Source organism: Salarias fasciatus, chromosome 10 (assembly GCF_902148845.1).
Source record: "Salarias fasciatus chromosome 10, fSalaFa1.1, whole genome shotgun sequence".
Lineage (NCBI taxonomy): Eukaryota > Metazoa > Chordata > Actinopteri > Blenniiformes > Blenniidae > Salarias > Salarias fasciatus.
The window spans coordinates 11,620,118-11,642,863 of NC_043754.1; the positions used below are offsets into that span (position 1 = coordinate 11,620,118).

Genomic DNA, 22,746 nt, shown 5'->3' on the forward strand with positions numbered 1-22,746 from the left:
AGTCTGGAACTTGATCAAGTTCGTGTTTTTAGATTAAGGACTTGTGATAGCGTGGCAACATGTTTCCTGAGTTGTGTGGACCTGAGGTGCTCAGGGGCTTTGCTCCCACACATGTCTGCATGAATACGCAAACAGTCCTGTCTCTGTAGTAGCTCATTTGCCTTGGGTCTTGCTAACAGGAAGACATTTGTTCGACTAACGCCATTCAGTTCTTTTACTGGTCAGGAGTGACAGAGCATCAACCACACTTGGTGTGAGCAGAACTGCAACTTTTCTGCCTCTTTTTCCCATGATTTCAATTCTCCTGAAATAGTCGCAGAGCTTTTGTTCAATCTTTGACAACCCCATGGCAACATCTTCATGAAGCTGTGTGGTGTCTCCCTCCTGAAAACTTTTGAGGTGCATTTTTGAAACCTCCCCAGCTCGTCGACGATTGAACACAATTTTTGCCAGAGTAACTTTTGCAAGCTGAGCATAATTGGGTGGTGGCCTCCTCCTTGAAGTCGCAGACAGCTCTTTCTGCAGTTTTCTCCAAGTGCTTGTGAAGAATCTGAACATCTTGAGTGAAGGGTACTGTAGATGGTTTGTTATACTTTGCATCAGTCAGTGTACTCAGGGCCTTGTGAGACACTAACTCTGACCATTTGGAGGTGTGCAATTTCTTGAAAGTTTCAGTGGACTTGATCAATTCATCTTCAGCCATGACGGCCCGGCAATGGATAATGTCACAGATTTTGCGTAGTGTATGTTCCAATTTCAGGGCAAGGCTTGGTGTTTGGATAGAGAGACATTCTTCATCAAAACCCAAAACTTTCTTCACTGCTTGCACAACTCTTTGGAAGTTAGCAGGTTTGATAGCCCTCCTCCAGATATGTATGGAAAATTCTGTCCGCAGACATAACAACAGACGCCCAACTTCACGGAGCTTCTGTCGTATGTATTCATACTTTGTGTGGTCTTGTCCATGCCTGTTGTAGAGTGACTGGGCAAACTGGACGATAGAGAAGTCATTTCGCACAACTGAGGCGATCTCATCCTGTTTCATGACACTAAGGAGCTTCACACTCCACCCTGACATCTGCTGACAGGATGCGGACTCTTGTGCTGCAGCTAAACCCAGTACTTTGGTTCTACCAGGTTCTTTATCCAAGTCTTCACTTTCTGGCTTGCAGGAGCATTTGCGGACATGTCTCCACAGTTCCTTACTAACAAACAGTCCTTGGAAATACATACAGTGAATGAACTTTCCCGTCATATCTGAAACTTTGGTCTTCTTTTCACTTTCAGTGGCCCTGTCCCATCTTGTAAAACTGCAGTGTTATGTTGAAAATTTCCCTTATTTCTCATTTTTTCGAATAACATTTTACGCTCTTCGGAGTTCTCAGGGAGGGAGAATGCATATGCTATTTCAGCATGTGTTGTATGTGTTTTCAAGTGCCGTGAAATTTTGCTTTGTGGTTACCACAGACATAACAATAATTTTTAGAGCTCACTGTCAGAAGTGTTGATTCTGGTCTCTGAAGCTTTTCTTCACCCTCTGGTTTATCCTTTGATGACTGTTCGACACCATGAGCTGAATCTGATGTTTCAACACCACTGGAACTCGTACAATCTTCGAGAGGTGGCCAACATTTTGATGTAGTAGGTACAACTGTGATGCTTGTGTCTTCTACATTTGATGTTGGCTGTTGGGCTTTCAACTGACGAGACATAAAGGGCATCCTTGCATCTTCATCTTCATCTTCTTCCATCTGCTGTGTCTGGTACGTAATCCTCATCAGAATAGTGTTCATCATCATCTGATTTTGGCTCCTGTTCTGAACATAATCTCTTGATGTACATATCTGATGACAACTGATCCCCGGAACATTCAGCAGACTGTTGATCCTGAAATGATGAGAAATGTATTTATTATATGCGCAAAAGGACACTGTAGACAGTGTAAAGGTTCAAGAAACATTAAAGGGGCTGTATCATGCAAAACTCACTTTTTTTTTTATATCAACCTTGTTATATAGTTATTTACTCATCAAACACACCCCCAAAGCGAGTTTTTCCTTCGTGCCTATGTGTTTGAGCTTTCCTTATTTTTCTCCTGCTCAGACAGGCAGCCCCTCCCATACCCGTGAAAATGATCTGTCTGTTCTAGTGACGTCACTAGAGCAGAGCGCTCCCCTGAGCCCACCTCTCTTCCCCCCGCTGTCAGTCAAACTCCACAGGGGGAGAGGTGGGATTTTCCAGTGAAACAGAGCGTGTTCTCTTCCGGGTTTCAGAATTGGCCCCAGAAAATCTTTTATTTCACACAAAATGGCTTTTCCTTAGCGCCAAAAATAAAGTATTACCATGTTAATGCCTATACTAGGGTTTGGACGAGCTAAAAAAGCATGATACAGCCCCATTAAGGTGACACTCACCTGTAACAGGTCTGGATGATTTGTAATTTGTCTGATACAGGATTTATGCCAGACCTGTGAACAAACTGCAACAGATTTTGAGTATCAGTTCGATTTCAACGTGATGGATCACATTGTGTTAAATCATTCACCGATCAGAACTCTGCAGCAATCTACGTTTACAAAAAAAAAACCAACATAAACTTGAAAAGGGCAAGACAACTGGTGTCACTCAGTGACTCCCACAAAGATGACCATGATACACACAACCTTGTGTATGTAAACTTTGTTTTATGACTGTGTATTAAAACTCTAGGCATGCATTACTGACTACCTGTCCATCACTTAATTACATATCTCACCTCTGCATTATAGCCAAGCCACTTGAAGGAAGATACAGGGCCCAGACACTGCAAGCACTTGTCTAAGGAGGACACTCTTGTGCACACCAGGCGATGTTGTACACACTGTTGGCAACAGATCAGAGGAGCATCCGCTTGTCAGTTTAAGGAAGAAAAGCATTTCATACTAATTTGCTTACGTGTATTAAGTCTAATGAGAGATTAAAATGTTTTCACACCCGTGCCAACATATTCGATAGTTTACCGTTTCAATGTTGACAGCTGGAGCCAAATGACTTGCGGTGACTTGATTCGTAGTGCTCACCTGAAAGAACAACACCAGACAAGATAAAAATGACAAAAGTATTATTGACAGCTGTCTTTTCAAATACCTTTCACAATACCTTATGTTATCTTATGATCTTATATTATAAAGACCTACAATGTCTTATACTTCTGGTGGGGTCGTCCCTCCTTTCCACTATCCATGTAAGTGCAGTGCACTCACACTGCACCGGCAACCATGTTGGTATACAAAACTTTGTGCCACAAATTCTGACACTGATTGGCACCCTGGGTTTAACCTACCTGTCCAAACACAGGGAGGACATCCAACACTGGACTTGTCTGATTCAGGCCACTCGCAGTCCTCTCAATCTGGCTTTTCTCACTTGTCACCTGTAGCAGATAGTGCATGGAAGAGCGACACAGTAAAAACACAGAGAATCTAACAGTCAGGAGGATATCTGAAGTTTGGACAAAGAAACATTCTGCTGTTAATGCAAAGTAATGGTGGCAAAACACTGTTGTGAACCTCTCTGGAGAGTTTGGCAAGATGTAAAGTCCAAGATAAAAATCGTTCTTCCATTAAGACACACCTGTTCAACAACTTCTTTCATTGATGAGGAATTTGTGGTCTCTGGACTTTCCTGAGGCATTTCCTCATCGAGATCCTGTAAAAAGAACATGATAATATTATAATTCATTTCAAGAAAGAATGTTCTCTGTGTAAGATTAAGTGAAGGTCATCATGGCTGCGATTCTGAATATTTGGTAGGGAGGAAAATACATTACAGAAGTAATTTCTATCAACTGACTAGTGAACCGACTGTAGTCTGCAGACCACTAAACTACAACATTGTAGGATAATTGTAAGTGATGAATTTGATATTTGATTCTGTCTTTACATCTAACAATCATTTGGGTAGAATGGTCCCATTCTATCTAAAAGAGGTGGCCGGCAGCTTGTTGCAAGGAGAAGCTGCACCTTTATAGCTGATGAATTTGCACTGATTCATTCTAAACAGCATCTTTTAATAATAATGACTGGTGTCTGGGTCCACAGCCTGGCAAGTGTCTAACCACACTGACCGTAAACATTTAACTAACATACAGATCAAATGCAGGTTGTCCAAGCCAAAGTGATTCCACTACCATCCCCCCACCAGAGGAAGGAACCTTTAAACACTTCAGTCCGCCTAAGTCATAATTGGGTGCTTCACAGTGTAAAATGCACACACACACACACACACACTCAGAAGCTATATTGACTCACACTTTGAAAAGCATCTTTTGAGACTTTCCTCATATACCACTGTCCGCATAATCAACACTACATGCATGTGAATTAACACACACACTCCAAAAATGACCATGGTAGAAAGCATAATATTGTGCCTCAAGTGATGACATTAATTGGAAAACCAAATGTAATTTACCTTTTCAACTCTGGTGACTAGGTCAAGCACTGGCCTCGACTGGCTCACGGCGCTCATGATCATTTCAGTCTGGCTTCTGTCACTGGTCATCTATAGCAGGTAATGCATGAAAGAGAGGCACAATAAGAAGAAAATGTTCCTGTGAACCACTCTGGACAGTTTGTAAGATGCAAAGCACAAGACAAATCTATTTTCCATTGAGACATGGAAATACCTGTTCAACGGTTCCATTTGTTGATGTGGGATTTGTGGTCTTGGGAATTTCTTGATTTGTTTTCTCGTCAAGAGCCTGCAAAAGTTGTAAACAGTTTGACAGCATGATGTTCTCTGTATGACATTAAGTTAGGTTCAGAACTCCGTGTGCGGTGCTTCCGCGTTCAGTGCATACCGAACGCGGCATACTCCCGTACGGCATTCGCTGCAGCACTCCACTGTGTCCCCCCCCCCCCACCCCACCTCCACCTTAAAACAAGGTATGAGATTAAGGCTTCCGACTACATACCACACTACAATGGACCTTTCACTATCGTAATGAGAGCAATCAAACAAAACATGCAAAACAGTTTCTGGAGCATTATTATTACATTTCTCACAATACCCAGTCATGTGCTTTCCAATTAGATGCAGAGAACTATTTAAATAGGTGTGACCCAACATTATTCGATTGACTACTGTTTGCTCTTTTCTTGTTCTTCCAATGCTCGGAACTGATTTTAACACACTGTTGATAATAGTGAATAGAAGTCTTCCCCGAGTTTCTGTCCTCCATCTCATTTGCCATTGTTCCATAACCTTGGACCATATCAGTGATTTCCCCTCATTCTTAGACAGAGATAAATTTACATCGATGCTATTCCTAAAAGAGCGCCCTTTGCCACCCTATCTGCTGATTCATTCCCGATGAAGCCCATATGACCTGGAACCCACATGAATGTCACAGACATCCCCCGCTGAATGAGAAAAGTATATAACTGTAGAGCTTCAAACAAAATATCTTGCCTTGCAGATTTATAAGAACTCAGGCTGTTTAGGACTGACACAGAATCTGAACATATGAAAAAGGCCTTTTGTCTGGCTTTGCTAGCCCATTTTAAAGCTTTCACAATAGCCAATAACTCAACGGTATATACAGACGAATAGTCAGTAGCTCTGGAGCCCTCTGAATATTTAAACTCAGGAACAACTACAGCAAGACTAGATCTCTGCTTATCAGGGTCTTTGGATCCATCAGTAAAGATTTGCACACAGTCGGAATACATTATCTCAACCCTTGAAGAAAAAGCAGTCAACAAATCTGCTTTCCCCTTGTCTTTAATCTTTAGATGTAATAAATAGAGATCCACCAAAGGAGATTTTATTGTCCATGGCGGCGTTTCTGGTATCGTTACAGTAGGACAAAAACGTATAAGACTGATACCCAAATTCCGTGCATATTCTGTACTATAAGCCCCAAATCTGTTAACTTGTCGTGCATCCTCCCAACATGGCTGAAGTCCAGATTTCATTGGATGATGCTCACTGTGGCCCTTTAAATTTATCAGATAATTAGCCACAAGCTGCGTTCTTCTCAGGTCAAGGTGCAATTCTTTGGCCAAAACTAGGAGAGCTGGAATAGAGGTAGACTTAACAGTGCTGTACACCGTAAAAAATAACTCGTTTCAACTTAAAAAAGTTAGTGTCCAGGCTGCCTTAGAATTTTGAGTTGTTTTAATTTAAGAAAATAATTTTAAGTAACTTCAGACCTATTCAAAATAAATGGTATTTTCAAATTGAATGAAATTGATTCCAATTCAGTTATACTCAAATTTTTAAGTTTTCATAACTTGAGTAAAAATCAGTTCCAATAGAATTCTATAGTTTAGTCAACACTATCATTTAATCCCTTTCAACTGAAATTACAAATCTGAAATAACTTAATTTACTGTTCAGTTTACCTACAATGTTGAGTTAATTTAACTTTACGTTTTGTCAGCTGAAAATTACATTACATTGGAGTCAGCTTCAACAGGACTCAATTCTAATAAAGTTTAAAGTTCTGCATACATATAATTCCTTACATGTTTGTTGAACTTAATCTTGTCTCTATACATTTGCAGAAAAAATAAATAAATCAAGTTCTGTCTTTTCACCATTGCAACATTTATTAACAAGTTATTTAGCAATGACATTACAGATTCCCATCAAACATTTTATCAATCTTTGAAGCTTGGCATCACGGTAACTATCTCAGGAAAAAAAACATTTCTTTTGTTACCATGCTCACATATGAAAAAAAGTTTGCAGTTAAACTGAGCACTGATACTGAAAAACGGGAGTCTTGCCAAATGCTTGGACTGAAGGGAACTGTAAACTTACAATACTGTAAAACTGTTCAAGTCATAATACTGAAAGACCTATTTCATGAATGACATTCTACAAAACTAGAGGAGAATGTTGGGCCCACACACAACACAATTTCCCGCCTTTTTTAGATTGGGCTTGTGTGGAAATCTCTTAATTTAGCAAAATTTTTACAAAATGGTACCCGAATAGTGTTCCAAGAACAGTACAACAAAGACTAAATGAAACCTTCTGGCACTGACATACTTTGCAGCAATGGTCTCTGTGTGGTTCCTACAGTCTCACAGAGGACTCTGTTCCTCAGTCCATGGACTCTTGCTGAGCAGTGGTCACTTCCGATGCCCATCACAACCTTCTGAATGACTTCAAAGGTATATTTTAGCTCCGTGGTGTAGTCGATGTTGAGCACATACAGCAGTCCAAACAGCTGAGTAGTGTGAGTAGTCCTTGATGCAATGCAGGATGATCTGATCCTCCAGCACCACAGCCAGGTCAGTCAGATCCTCCCCTTCTGGTATTCTGAGGATTCCCGCGTTCAGTCCCCTCATCATGTTGTTCTCCATGTCTGTGGGCTTCTCTAAGATAAAAAGAAAAACAAAAAAAGTACTGTTAGAATTTTTAATTGTCTGCAGGTTCCTCAAAGTCACAAAAGAGACATTTAACTTCAAGGTCCACTTGTTTGCACCTGCTAAATCCATATTGTCTCACATGGGTTTGGAGAGACTTTTGACACTTAAAAAAACACACAATCACTGTATATGCAAGAGAGCATGACAATGGCTGGTTCTGTAGTGTTCAAGTGTTCTTCTGTGTTTCTGTGACAGAAGTGCAAAACTTACCTGTCCATCTCATCCATGAAGCAGCCAGGTGGAGCAAATACGATGACCTACAACAGAAAATCTCATATTAGTACAGTGACAATGCTTACAATATACTCAACAGTCATAATAGTTTTAATGTTCTAGAGGCGTGCACGTACACTTGCCTAATCAATGCATAGTTTTTGTGTCAAATTCAACAGTTTAAAGGATTTAAAAGCTGAAAAATATTTTAGGTGGGCTCAGGGCAGCAGCACTGTACTGTTTATTCCTCAACTAAATTGAAGACTTGGACCTTGAAGGGAAAAAAGTAAACACCATAAACACACACACACACACACACACACACTGTTTTCGCTTAAAATTGAAAAAAAAATGCTTGTTTTTGTATTAGACTTTTAATGTCAGAAACATGTATGGAATCTGTACTGACAGGTTTACAAGATTGACAGAACAACCCCCACCCCCACCATGCACTCACAAACGTCGTCAAACTTTGTCTGCTGCAATTCAACTTGCGTTTTCACCGTGCAGTCTGCACAGAGCAGACTGGATTCATCTCATTCAGAGTGGCAAGTTGTGAATTAACATGTTTAAAATCGCAAAGTGTCTCACTCGTCCTGAGAAGCTCCATTTAGCATAGCTAAAGGTCTCACGTTTAGCCTTCTAATAACTTAACAAGTTAAAATCAAGAAAAAACCTCTAGGTAGTATTCATAAAGAACGGTGACTTACCTTTTATGAATATGTGAGCGTGACTAAACCCTTACTGAAGGAATACGTCGGCGTGCAGCTGCTGACCATGAACTGTAATTTCAGAAATGGCGGACAGCAGAACCACTGGGCTGTTTGAATGCACGTTCAACATGCTGACGTCATCAGAAATGTCCAATGAGGAAAAGTATCATCGGTTAATCGTTTTGACTCAAATTCCTAAGTCCACTGGAATCGTTTTTCTAAGTCTGACAAATTTTCTTTAGTCAACACAACATAGACACATCTTAATTTATCACAACTGTTTCAATAGTTTGTAGTCCTGCTGACTAAAATTCTTAATCTATCATGACTAAAAGGTAGAATTATTTTTTACGGTGTAACACAGCCTCAATGCCTGGGCCTGTACTCGATCCAATCTTTCAAGCTGGGTTCTAGAAGCAGAAACAAAAACCACACAACCATAATCAAGTACTGAACGGGTCATTGCTGTATACACCATCTTCAAGGATGACTGACTAGCTCCCCACTTAACTCCACATAGACACCTCATGATATTAATGACTTTTTGGCACATAATCACAATTCTGCTAATATGGTCACTCCAGGTCAATTTGGAGTCAAACATCACACCCAAAAACTTGAACACATTTACTTTTTCTAGATTTCTTCCATATAATTGAAGAGTAGCATCAGGTATCCTTCTTTTGTTTGTGAACACCATTGTGTTTGTCTTCTCAACAGAAAACTTGAAACCCCAGCTATAACCCCACTGCTCTACTTCAAAAATGGCTTCCTGCATCCTTCTGTTAACATGATCCAAACTTCTTCCTCTCCCCCATAAAGCCCCATCATCTGCGAAGAGGGATCTTCCGATATCTGGACGAACACTGGAAAAGACATTGTTGATCATTAAAGAAAAGAGCAAAGGACTTATCACGCTTCCTTGTGGTGTACCATTATCCACCTCAAAACAGTTTGATAAAGTATTACCCACTCTTACTTAAATAGTTCTACCAGTCATGAAACATCTGATCCGTCTAAAAATCTTGCCACCCACACTCATTTGTCTTAATTGTATCAACAGCCCCTCCCTCCACATCATGTCGTAGGCTTTTTCGACATCAAAAAATACTGCAACTACAGATTCTTTACTTTTAAGAGCTTTTTTAATTTCATTTTCCAAACAGATGACCGAATCCATTGCTCGTCTGCCTTTCCTGAAGCCACTTTGATTTTTTGAAATATAACCATTCTTTTCAACAAAATACGTCAATCGTTCAGTAACCATCCTTTCCATAACTTTACAGATATTTGAGGTCAGCGCTATTGGCCTATAGTTCCCTGGATTAGATGGATCTTTACCTGGTTTCCTTATTGGTACAATCACTGCCTCTCTCCATGCATTAGGAAGCTGTCCTGTCTCCCACACTTGATTATACAGTCTAAGAAGAGACCTCAATCCTTGCTCTCCGAGATGCCTCAACATAGCATAGCACACTTGATCTTTCCCAGGAGAAGTGTTACCTGACTTGCTAATTGCTCTATTCAACTCTTCTGCAGTAAATGGGTGATTAATGGGATGGATTCCCATGTCATCTATTTCATTTAACAGGTGTGCATGACGTCTAAGTGTTTGGTCTCTTTGCCTTTTACTCTCTTCAGACAGATTTCCAGACCCATGGACTTTCACAAACGATTTGACCAACATTTCCGCCCTTTTCCACATTTGTAACTGCCCGAATTCCATCCACCTCAAGCACTGGGTACCCCCATTCTCTCATATTTCCCCCCATTCTTTTAATCATGCCCCATACACTGCTGACAGGATTTGTTCTTCCAATTTTCTCACAGAAAGACTGCCACCCAGCTCGCTTTGCTTGTCTAATAGTCCGCCTGACAACTGCCTGTGCTTTCTGATAAGCAATCATATTATCAAAAGTATGTGTAACAGCTTAAGAATGTTACTCATTATTATAGTTAAATTCCTGTTAAACTGGGACCGCAAATATACTGTTTCCGTTTTGTATTTTATTTTGAAAACCCTACAGCGGAAGTTTGCCTCTCGTTAAATGCAGTGCACTTTCGCAAGTTTTCAGTTTCGGCCAATCTTTTGCTGTGGGTAAGTCGCTTCTCTGTTTTCTCAGGCATTAATTCATTACTTCATGCAAATACTGCTGATTTGATGCAGGAAGCTACTCAGTATTGTCGCTCGGATGACTGTTGAGCAGAGTGTTAGAAGGAATAGTAGCTTTAGTTTCTTTTTGTGCTCGTTTTTGGGTCAGTTTGTTGGAGTTAATGATATTGGCCTGCCGCCGCTGGCTCTAAACATGGCCGCTGCATCTTTTAACACGGAGCTTTTCCTTTCTAGTTCGAGCGGAAACAGATGCCGTTGCCATTTTTCAATGCTTCTGTTTGCTGTCCCATGTTTGCAGTTTGCAGAATAAATCACACCAAGAGCATCGTCAGTCCAGCTTCCTGTCCTCTTTATCACAAACAACCGACCACCATAGGAGAGGTTACATATGTGTTCTTTTAACAACTTTAAGTGCTTTATTCCTCATCTTAATAACATCTGTACATTCTGCTGTCCACCAAGGCACTGCTGCTCTCTTCATTATTACCTTTACTTCTGGGGATTGCAGCTTCAAGGATACTATCACAAAACATCTGATTATTCACATTAACATCCTGTCCCTGACTGTTCAGATCAATTAGCTGTTCACTTACTTGAGTAAATTTACTCCAGTCTGCTCTTTCGAGAACCCACCTTCCTCCTCCACCCCCACTCATCTGCTCCATTTCTAGCTGTAATGAAGTCATAACTGGATAGTGATCACTGCCCATAGGATTGTCTTCCAAGACACGCCAATTACACTTATTTGCTAGAGTATTAGAGACTAATGTGAGATCCAACCTAGACTCATTCCCCGTACGCACATCAAATCTAGTACCATGGCCATCATTTAAACACACCAAACTTCCCTCCTCTAGAAGATCTTCCACCACCTGCCCATTCGCATCCACATTAACCCCACCCCATAAAGTGTTGTGAGCATTAAAATTCCCACACCACACAGTGTCACGCCTGCTTTGTCCTTGTATTTGCATTAGCTTATTAAACTCCGATCTTTGACATGGATTATAAAAAGTAATGATAACCACCTCCTTATTCCTGATCCACACCTCAACAGTTAAAAACTCAAGCTCCCCATCCTTCTCTACAACTCTATAAGGTAACCCATTTTTAACAAGTGTCGCACACCCACCACCATTGCCATCTTCCCTATCCTGTCTTGTAATGGAATACCCATGCACCACAAAGTCCAGATGAGGTTTCAGAAAAGTTTCCTGTACGCATATAACATCGGGCTTCTCTGTCAAGCCATCCAAAAAATGCTTAAATTCCTGTCCATTAGCAATAAGTGACCGTGCATTCCACTGTAAGATTAAAAACATAAGAATTAGCACTCTCATGACGCATGTAGCCCTAATGCATGGAGCTCATCCATGACATCCTTCCATCTGTAATCAGTCAGCCCAAGGTGATGTATAGCCGCCTTAACGATTATCTTACACTTAGCAGTCTTGGAATCCACGCCAGCCGTGCAATTAATAACATGGACAATAAAAGTAACCAACTTCTTCTTTTCTACTGTAAACTCCTCCTTTGATACTGTGTTCATTCTCACAGCCTGTGTCACAGGGCTTGGCTGCCTTTCTCCTCTCACTTGCTTTACAGCTTCAACATAAGTTAGCTTCTTTTCCACTCTTACTCTCTGAATTTCACTTTCTTGTTTCAGCACTTGACACCCCCTGTAAGCAGCATTATGAGCTTCTCCACAATTGCAGCATTTAAGTTGGACTCCGGCTTCACATTTGCCATATTCATGCTCTCCACTGCAACGTGCACATCTCTGTTTCCGAGTACATGACGCTGCAACATGTCCAAACTTTTGACATTTAAAGCACCTTACTGGTCGAGGCACAAATTCCCTCACGATGTAGCTCATAACTCCAAGCATAACTCTCCCTGGCAATGCCTCACCTTGAAACTCAAGCACCACAGTTTCTGTGTCCTGTCGGACCCCATCCACCCACGATTTTATGCGGTAAGCATCCAGAACTCTTCCACCTTTCACATTTTCCTTTATATCTTCAATTCCAATATCCATAGGTACCCGTGCAATAACACCTTTTCGTCCCTTAGTTTTATTTCCTCCAATTCTGTTTGCACTCACAACCTTGATTCCACAAACACTTTTTAGCTTTAAAGCCCTACCTACCTGCTCAAGATCTGTGCACCCCACCAAGAGATTTCCATCCTGCAATACTTTGGCAAATTCAATACGGCCAATCACCTCATTTAAACATTTAGTTAACTTCAAAGGATTTATTATACTCACTCCCCCAGTCTTCTCACCAAATCGTAAGACACATTTAATACATTCTTTCTCTTGGCGATCAACATCCTCAGACCTACTTCCCTTCCTCTTCTTCTTGACAGTCTGCCAGAAAAACAAAAGAAAGAGAACTACTGCCCGTGCAATTTCCCTGTCCCTCAATCCCTCACCTAGTATCGTAGAAAGAGAAAATACTTTCAGACTCAACTTTTCAAGATTTATAAATAATGTTCTCCTCTGATCTGTGTATGCTGGACATACCATTAAGACATGGCTCACAGACTAAGCATTCACAGTGATTACATTTCCCATTAGGATGTTTCCCTATTAGCATCAACCCACTGGCTAATCCACAGTGCCCGAGCCTAAGCCTTGTTAATTTGACGTCCTTTGCCCTCTTCATATATGCTCTCTTTGTGGGATGTACTAATGGCTGTATCTGAAACAGCTTCCTCCCTCTGCTGTCTACCTCCCACTCCTGCTGCCACTGGCGATGGATTCTTTTATTAATAAAGTTTCAGCACTCCATTTTCCCTAAAGGGACTCTAATATCCACCTCCTTCTTACCTAAGCTGCACTTTGCTACCCTGTCTGCCACCTCATTTCCTTCTATCCCTACATGTGAGGGCACCCACATGAACCTGACACTGCATCCCCTTCTCTCCAGGTTGGACACCACCATTAGTATGTCCCCAACTATCTCCATTCTGGCATGTCCTCCCTCAGCTCCCCTTAGAGCCATCAGAGATGAAAGAGAATCTGAACACAAGACCACCTTGCGAAACCCCCCCCTCCTCAACCCACCACAGGGCCCACAGTAGCGCTATCAGCTGTGCTGAAAAAATAGAGACTCCATCAGACAATCTCTTGCTTAGATGTGGACATGAGGGATATATATTCCAAAACCTACTTTCCCACTTTCGGGGTCCCTTGACCCTTCCGTGAAGATCTTAATAAAGTCCCCCCATCTACTCTCGAGGTATCTACCTACCCCTTCCACCACATTCCCTATTATTCCCTCTTGAATTAACTGTTTAACTGACATATCCACATCTGCCTCAGCCCAAAGCCACCGTGTGACAGGTGGCCAGCACACAGAGGGAGATATACTGACATTTCCAAGGCCTAGCTCTCCTGTGCATTTCTGAACAGATTCCAAGTAACTGACCTTATTATGCCTACTTTGACACTTTCTTAAATTCCCAGCATTGAGACAGCAGAACACTTGAAGGTAGAGCTGATGAGAGTCCTTTCAATTTCACCCACAAATTTGTACCATGTGTATCAAAAATGTTTAAGAAGATGCAATTCAGGGACTAACACTAGGGGACACTGCTCTATACACTGGGATACACTGAAAATCAGGTCAAGTGGTACATAAGAACTGTCAAAGAAAATGAGGAATTTTGTTCTTTAGACACTCACAAATGCAAATACACTCTCCGAATTACAGGGACATCGGCATAGTCCTCATAATACCCTAAGGTCCCTGTAATGTCGGTATGTAGTCAGGTCAAACGTCCGGCCAATCCACCCACCCACACCCACACACACCCACACACACACACCCCCACACACCCACACACCCACACACCCACACACCCACACGTAACAGTAGGGTTTGCATGTTCTTCCTGTGTGTGGGGGTTTCCTCCGGTTTCCATCTGTATTAACATATTAATACAGGTTTTCTACCTTTTCTGAACTCAGTGGAAAGAACTTGACTTTGTATGTGGAACTGGGTCTTCTTGGCCACAGCAAGATTTTTCAGTTTCAGATGTGAACTCTACGGTTTACCAACGTCCACAGTAATGTTCACATAAAGAGGAAGTCTGTCTAATGACAGAGTCCTATAGGAGCAGCTAGTCAGTCCGTCATTCCTCCAATTCTGCGGTGTTTGTCCTTTCAGCGTCTTCCTGGAAAGAAAACATGAAATTCACACCACAAATCAGAACATGTTTATTAATTATCCTGTAACATTATGACAGACAGTATTATGTTATTCCTATCTTGACCTCTACTGACCTGTCTTTGTTAACTTCATTGCCCTTATCCCGCTTATGAAACACCATGGTATATCGGGCTACATCTTCAGGGGGCCGCACAATCGTCATCTTGTGCTGCCTAACTCTAAGTAAGACAGCGTCATCAACAAAGAAATATTAGGAAACGTCTACAACACTAAGGTTTTGTCATTTGTACTACAACTGTGTCTCACCTGATACGCAGATCATCATCCTCGGATCCCCAACCCCAGTATGAGTTGGAGAATCCATTCACTTGAAAAAACTGTTCTCTGGTCAAAGCAGTGACTCCTCCAAAGTAACTTGGGGACATCAACCTTACAGAGCAATCAGACAAACAAATGAATATACTTCTGCTGTCAGATACAGAAGTGTGAAACACAGAACTGCAGGATTTTAAAAATCCTTCTTCCGCACTGCCATCAGTCTCCCAAACAGCTGACTGGAGTCACACACATTATGTCACCAATAAAATGCTGATACCTTCCTTTTGTCCTGTTTTCATATTGCATGTAGTTTTTTTAAAAAACGCTTTCTACATGATCCTTGATTCTCTATTTTAATGTTGAGATTTTGTGGAGATAGCTAATAAGAATTTAATTGTGAAAGGAAACATGTTTTCTGAGGTACAGACGAAAGAAAACTTGGTCATTATATAATGTTTTCCTTCAGATCTTTCAAAGCGATGTGAGGCCTCAGGGGAGTGCCATGTGTTGATTCACTAAGGAAGTATGAAATTTAATCAGACTTCCAGGATATAAGCATTAGTCGTGTACGTACTTATATCTTGTTGAGTTCCGGGCAACCATCAAGTGTTTGGGCTGGTCCTCGCAGACGTACAAGTTATGATCATTTTCTGGAATAAGGTCCACATCATGGAGTATGAAGCAGTCCCAACTGTAGTCCTTCAACGCCTCCAAGTATCCAATGTTTAGTAACTTGGCGCGGTTAAATGTTACATTGCCAGCCTGTGGAAAAAGAAAACAACAACACCAAACATTTCCATTCAGTTTTAGAACAGGGCCACATCATGGTGAAATGATGGGGGGGGGGGGGGGGGGGGGGGGGGGGGGGGCAGTAGCGACCGATGCTGAGCGAAAAACCAGTGCGCTGCTCACACGGGCCATCACAGCCTCAGGCGCCCCCTATGGCTCGGCGCCATGGGCAAGTGCCCCGGATGCCCAGCCTAATTGCCGGCCTGGGCCTCTCAGAGGAGTGGAGGATGTGACACTCACTCTGCTAAACATGCTTCTCAAACAGTGGAGTCTAATGGGACACATGTCAGACTTTTATTTGTGGGCTTTTCATCTGCTTCACATAAAATCCAACCACACAGTTTAACCAGAAGGCTCCTTGAATAGTTTGTAAGTAAAAATCTAGTGGGTTGGATTCTCGACTTTTTTAACCAGCAGGACACAGAGAGTCCGAGTAAATGGTACCCTCTCAGATCTTAAGTGCAGATCCACTGGTTCAAATCGAGGCTGTGTGCTGTCACCTTTATTATTTATTCTTTACACAGATATGTGACGTAACAGGTGTGACAACAGATGCATTATAAAATATGAAGATGATTCTGTTATTGTCAGTCTGTTTCTGGAAAATGAGAGCAGCCAAGACTGTGATTGATGACTTTGCACATTGGTGTGAGGAGTCTTATCTTCAACTTAATACTCCAAAAACGAAAGACATGGTAATTGATTTTAGAAGGAAAACTCATATGCATAAGGCCACTATAATCAAAGGTAGACCATTGACTTTGTGCAATCTTACAAATATTTAGGGAATGTCATTGATGAAAAACTTAACTTTGAAGCCAACTTCGAAACTACGTGTAAAAAGGGTTCCAGCGTCTGTTTAAGGAAGCTCTCGCACTTTCACACTGACTGAACTATAATGACCATGTTTTATCGTGCTTTTATTGAATCCGTTTTATCATTTTCCTCGGTGTCATGGTTTGGTCATGGTCACACATCTCTGAAGACGAGAAATGCCTTAAATGATCTTCTCGACTGATTGGTGAGTCACAGCTTTCTCCACCATCCCTGTATACCAAACAGCACTATTTTATATGATGACTCCCACCCTGTACACAGCGAGTTCCAGCTTCTTCCCTCTGGGCGGAGGTTTCTAGTCCCTAAAGGTAGAACAAAACATTCCAGAAACAGCTTTGTTCCTGCTGCTATTATTGAACGGAACAAGCTGTAGAGATTTTGCACAATAAGACTGCAGAGGTTTTATTTGTTTATTTACTTTTGTTTATCTTGGTTTTAAACTTGCTGTACCTTGGCTTTTATCTAGAGGATCTTTTTTGGGTTATTTATTAGTATTTTGATGTATGCATCATGTTGATGTTTATCTCCCTTCTCGTGTTCTGACTGGTGGAGCCTTGGGGTAATTTTTGTGTTCTGGTTGGCACTCATAACTGTCTATAAATGTGTGTAAATGTCATCCCACTGCAGAACAAATCTACCTTTGAGTTTTAATAAAGTAACCAGAACCTGAACCTGAACCTGAAACTCCGGTCCTCGAAGGCCAGCCTCCTGCATGTTTTAGGTCTCTCTCAGTTGCAACCCAGCTGATTGCAATGAGGAACTCATTATTATGGCTGTGTTCGAAACCGCATACTGTCTACTACATCCTTACATACTCATACTATCCATCCTGCATCCTGCTTACTCAGTCCATCAAACAGTATGCGAAGCGTTTACACTACAGCATACTACATAATAACCCACAATGCATTGCACTTCTTCCATGAGCAGAAATCGATCTGCTAAAGCTGATTTCACTTTAGCTCTAAACTCGTCAAATGTATAACTTCGAGATTTTTTTTTAAATTAGGTGACAAAGTGGTGGTTTAGAGCCCGAGTGTGTCGTTTATTTGTCCGAATACCAGCCGTTTATGATTTTGTTCGGACGAATTCGGCGAAATTCAAGCCAGCCGCAGTGAGCAACGCACTTCCGGTTATTTTCACCAAAATAAACCACCCCTTTCCCTTTGTCATGCAAAAAGCCTCAGTGATAAATCTGTGCTTTTACTTTGAAAACAAAAAGCCAATCTTTCAGCAATATATCTCGCTTAACATCCCCGTTTGGACCGGTGTCCCGTTAACGGACCACTTATTATGCCAATTATGATGCTTTACCGACGGAGAGTTTTTTCGGCTCTTCAACAAAGATCGGCTCGCCGTCTTCGGTACATCATGGTTGCTTTCAGCATGGACTTGTTCTCAGATGTAAGTGTTTTTTTTTTTTTTTATTTTACTATTTTTAATCATTGTCAATCCAATCAGAAATCTCGTAATATGACATACCTACGAGCACAAACCATTGAGGGAAGATTAAATCTAGAACCATACTCAGCTTGTTAAATGTACATCAAGAAGAAACAGTCATTGTGAACTGAATAAAGTTTATTCAAATGTCCGTCGCGTTGCATCTTGGGCAATTTCAGTATGAGTAGTGAACACACGATGTATACTCAACATTTCTGGCGAATGCAGTATGCATCCGGGAACTTCTCGCATACTCAAAATCGCATACTGCCAGTGTAAACACACTGCATACTCAATAAGTTAGTATGAGTAGTAGGTAAGTATGCGGTTTCGAACACAGCCTATGTCTTTCCCAAGATTGAAGATGGCATCGATATGAGATTCAGGTGTGGTGAAGCAGAGAAACATTGAAAAACCAAACCTGTTCCCAAACCTGTTCTGTGAAAGCCCCACCCGAGCATGATTTAGCTCTCTTACTGCTTCAACATACCTCAGTTTCATAACTGTGTAGTCACCAAGCATCTCGCACATGTAAACATGTGGATCTGGTGGGTTTAGAGATGACTGTGTTGTAACTGACGTTATATAAATAAAGCTGAATTAAATATATTTGCATTACACACAATTACTTTGAGTGACAATCTTTCTAATAATTCAAATGGCAGAGATGAAAACATTTTATTGATACTATTGATGCAATACTTAATTTTTTTCATATAAGAAAAAATGAAAACAAAGAAACATCAGAAAGATCAACCACTAAAGTATGTTTCAGCGGATTTCATTCAACATCAGTGTGTGATGTGGAAAATACCTGATTGATGACATAAATGGCGTAGTGTAGTTGTTGCCTCTGCAGAAATGGGTGCAAGTGATGCAGGAAGTAGACGAGATGTCTTTCCCGATTGCGAAATGGGATGAGGATCGCCACGCTCTGCCTCGCTGCACAGTCCGGGGGCTCGTACTCGCCCTCTCTCACTTTTTCATTTTCAGTCACCACATCGTTCAGAGTCAGAGAGGACTCGAAGGACAGGTTCGTGGCTCCCTCTGTGGAATTTACAGTTTTCATCAAAATATAATTAGGGACGCTCTATATTGTAATTCTAGTTTTTTTTTTTTCTTCGTCATTAATATTCCAACACGCACAAAAAAAAAAAAAAAAAACTAATTTGATCCTCTAAACATGCTCCAGATCTCACAAAATTTGACATGCACATTATGACTGGTGAAAATTTGACAGAAATGAAAAATGAGCCCCATCAATTCCAAAATGTGCTCTCCAGCACCACCTCGATACACTAAAATGGCCGCCACGGCCCGTGGGAATGTCGTGGAGAGATCAAACCAACACTCACCCGTTTGTCTCACCAAGACCCAAAAGCTCACGCACTGACACCCCTGACCTAAACCCAACAGGAAAGCTGTAATTTGCTTTTCAAAGTAAACGTTTGATTGAAATCTCTCTTTGTGAAAGGAATGATCTTCTCCGAACACCACGAGATGACAGAGGAGAAGCTGATCTACAAAAATAGAGAAAAACTTTGTTTTAACGGTTGTATAGAAGATCTTTATTACTAACAAAAATGAATTAAAGCTAAAAAATGGCGTTACTAAGCTGCAGCAGCCTTGTTTTTATCATGATCAAAAAAAATAAAACAAAAATTAATCAACTCTGGAGGTTGTAAAATCAATATTACTTTAGCCAATCAATAACGAGGTAGCCTCGTTATCTATTGGTTTTCTAACGTGTCAATCAACCTCTCTACATTTTTAGCGTACCCCCCCCTCCTGTTGTCGGCACAACACTCCCCCATGCGCTCCACCCCACTCCCCCATGCTAAGCTCTGCTGCCGCAATCGACACCTTTTCACATGTAGACTTGAGACAATTTTTCTTAATCATAGCTACAATGTGCTGCCATTTGGCGAAAATGTATGTTTAATCTTAAAACAAGACTTGTATGAAAAAGTCCGGAGAGAGGGTGGGTGGGGGGTGGGGGGGGGGGTGGGGTTTGTTCACGTCTGCCGGCTGCAGCGCACACAGACCCGCTGTGAGCTCCGAGCGTGAGTCTGCTCCAGTCCTGCAGCTCCACACAAACCTCCCCGTCCTCCTCTGATCCACCCGAGAGCAGGGACGGGTCAGGTACAGGATTTGGCGCAAATACATGATTTTACTCATATTCGCTGTGTTTTATGTTGTTCAAAAGGACACGTTGGTAGCTATGTGTTAGCGCCATGATGCTAAGTTGCTACTTGCTACGTGCTACTTTCTGCGTAAGGAGGAGGCGGTCCTCCGGAGAGAGCAGGGGAGGAGGGGGTGTGGGTCACGCATGCGCAGCATTTCAAAAAGGACTAACTGTCACTGGATTTCTCCCTCCGTGGAAAATCCTCTATACAACCTTTAAGTCACATTGTTCGGACTTTCTTCGCCGTCAAAGTTTGAGTTCTGAAATCTTGTCGCGCTCCTGCCCTCAAACACTATAATGGAAAAAATTTCCTTTTTGAAAGCGTCTCAAGCAAGTGGCGAGTGTGGCTAAAACGTGACTCCTATCAACAAACTGAGCACACGTGAAGCATCACAAGGTCCTTTCAAACAATATGATGTAAAATATGTAGGGAAAATGCAATGATATGTGTCGGTTTTGATGAGAGAAAAAAAAGTATGCCCCCTGCCAATTTTTGCTGTTGGTTATAATGGAGCTGTAAAATCTTGAGATCTTTGAGAAAATCTTGCGTTTTTCAAAAACTGCTGAGTGATGAACACTTTAAAATCACACTTGCCTCATAAAAAAAATTCACCTCATCAATTTACACTCTTTTGTAAGCTACAAAAGGACGTGTGAAGAAGAACATCAAGAAAGTTGCTTCTCAGATTTGACCCTTTGCAGTTAGTGCGAAAAGAGATAAAATACAGTTACAGCAATATTGTATGCAAATAGTACATTTGTCAGCTCCAACCTGTCGTTTAGTGTGTACTTACGCAGCAGAGGAGAGACCTTGGGGCAATCGACCTTTTGTGGTGAAGTATTTAGGTCATCAGGCACCCCTGTCGTTGAATGGAGTTTATCCACCAGACCGTCTCCTTTAACAAGAGTTTGTGTCGTGGCAGAAGAAACTCGAATTGATTTCAAAGTTTCACCTGTAAAGGCTGTTATCCATGCGATGACCGACAGCAAGAGAATAAGCAGCACACAGTACTTTGTTCTCCACAAAATCTTGTCGGCAGATGAACAGAAGCCCATGGCTGTGCCACTTTATAGTAGAAGCTGTTGCTTATTGTTTAAGATAATTTTCTGGGCACATCAGCAAAAACACCAGCCGTCTGAGATTCACTGAGTTGTCATCTAATGTTGCTGGAAAATTCAAAAGCAGCTACTTAGTGGCGAAATTCCTTAACTGAATCTGGATGATCCTAATAATCCACTGTCAGGACATCCAGTCAAAAATTTGAACTCTTCAGCAGCTGTGAAGAAAATTAGAGAAGTTACCACCAAAAATGTACATAATAGGCAAGATTCAGGCTGTGGAAATGTATTTGTACAGCTGTGTACTGCCACAGCTTTAACATATGTAGCCCTTCCAATCCTACTCTTTAAGAGGATGGGCCCTCGGTTCGGTTCAGTAATACTCTTGTATATTTGTGTGATATTTTTGGATTTAGCAATTGAGTAAATGGCACCTCAAATCACAACAGAAACCTTAGTATGGAAAAAGCAGATTCTGAATTTAATAAAAGAAAGTAATTATAAACAAAAACAGTATAATAAAACAGATATGAGCACCCTTGTATAAAGTCAACACAAATGCAAACACTTCAATAACCAAGGTTTTTCTCCAGCAAATAAAATATTATACACCAGCAGTGTCTCAGTTTCAGTCTCAAACCTTTTATCAAAATAAAGCCGGCATCCCCTCAAAATAAAAAACGTTGCAGGCATGAGTCGTGGCTTGAGAACGTTGGAACCCACACTTAAGGGTCCGAGCCATCCACAGATGAAATAAAATAAAGAAGAAAAGTACCTTTTTCCAGAGCAATGTTCCAGTCAGTTCACCTCAGTGCGGATGAGAATTGAAGCACACACACAGTGATGGTTCTCCAACGCTGCCAGAGGAACTCTGAGCATCCCAGGCAGCTCAGAGCGCTATCTGGTTGTCCTCTTGTTTCCAGACCCGGAACGGACTCACAGCTACGTGGCTAGCTGCGTTAGCTAACAGCTGCATGCAAACAGTCCCAAAACGTGTCGGCTCGCTTTACCCTGCACTTAGCCAGTGAGGCAGCTTCTGACTGAAAACGGACAGAAATAAACTTCAGGCCGAAATTAACTGCCGCTCCCACTTCTACCTGTCGCTTCCCAGACTGTCAGGCCGACAATCTAGCGTACAAGCACTCAAAAACTCACAGAAATGAACTGTTTTCCTCTCTTTCCTCGAGCATTTCTCTCTCCTCTTATCCCGCGTGCCGCAGCACTTCCTGTATCCCTCCGCCGTCAGGTCACATGACCAAAACATCCCGGTTTTAACAAAATCAATCTTACATTAAAATAAAATAATGCTCTCTCTTTTTTGTGTTTACATCATGACATGAAACATTCTCTTTTTCAAACACAATTTAAAATGAATTTAACAATTTTTTAAAACACAATCAAAACAAATGACTTTTTACATCTTCTTAACATTTTGTTTTTTAAATCAACCATGAACTATTTATATGAAATGTATTTC

At 41.3% G+C, this 22,746-nt stretch overlaps 1 protein-coding gene across 5 annotated transcripts; it reads right to left on the reverse strand.

The window, feature by feature from the left end:
• Positions 1–131: 131 nt before the first annotated feature.
• On the reverse strand, positions 132–22,481 carry LOC115394919 (beta-1,4-galactosyltransferase 4-like). Of its 5 annotated transcripts, XM_030100224.1 has the most exons (16): positions 22,045–22,481; positions 21,005–21,487; positions 19,381–19,545; positions 18,840–19,072; positions 15,531–15,718; positions 14,945–15,067; positions 14,752–14,856; positions 14,422–14,642; positions 4,667–4,741; positions 4,453–4,542; positions 3,613–3,687; positions 3,323–3,412; positions 3,000–3,059; positions 2,756–2,860; positions 2,415–2,479; positions 132–1,887 (listed from the first exon to the last, which is right to left on the reverse strand). In XM_030100224.1, the coding sequence occupies exons 2-8, from the start codon at positions 21,264–21,266 to the stop codon at positions 14,513–14,515; spliced, it is 1,206 nt and encodes a 401-aa protein (XP_029956084.1). In that variant the 5' UTR covers positions 21,267–21,487; positions 22,045–22,481; the 3' UTR covers positions 132–1,887; positions 2,415–2,479; positions 2,756–2,860; positions 3,000–3,059; positions 3,323–3,412; positions 3,613–3,687; positions 4,453–4,542; positions 4,667–4,741; positions 14,422–14,512. The 5 variants fall into 5 exon arrangements, with proteins under 5 accessions (XP_029956084.1, XP_029956088.1, XP_029956085.1 ...); XM_030100228.1 differs by lacking the exon at positions 19,381–19,545; XM_030100225.1 differs by lacking the exon at positions 22,045–22,481 and having other exon boundaries at positions 21,005–21,554.
• Positions 22,482–22,746: the final 265 nt, after the last annotated feature.

Excerpts from the sequence above, each read along its gene's own strand:
- LOC115394919 (XM_030100224.1), bottom strand. The coding sequence starts at position 21,266 with ATGGGCTTCTGTTCATCTGCCGACAAGATTTTGTGGAGAACAAAGTAC. Across the intron at positions 19,546-21,004 it reads CAAGGTCTCTCCTCTGCTGC|ATCAGCTTCTCCTCTGTCAT; the intron begins GTAAGTACACAC and ends CTATTTTTGTAG. Across the intron at positions 15,068-15,530 it reads CGGAACTCAACAAGATATAA|GTTGATGTCCCCAAGTTACT; the intron begins GTACGTACACGA and ends TTGCTCTGTAAG.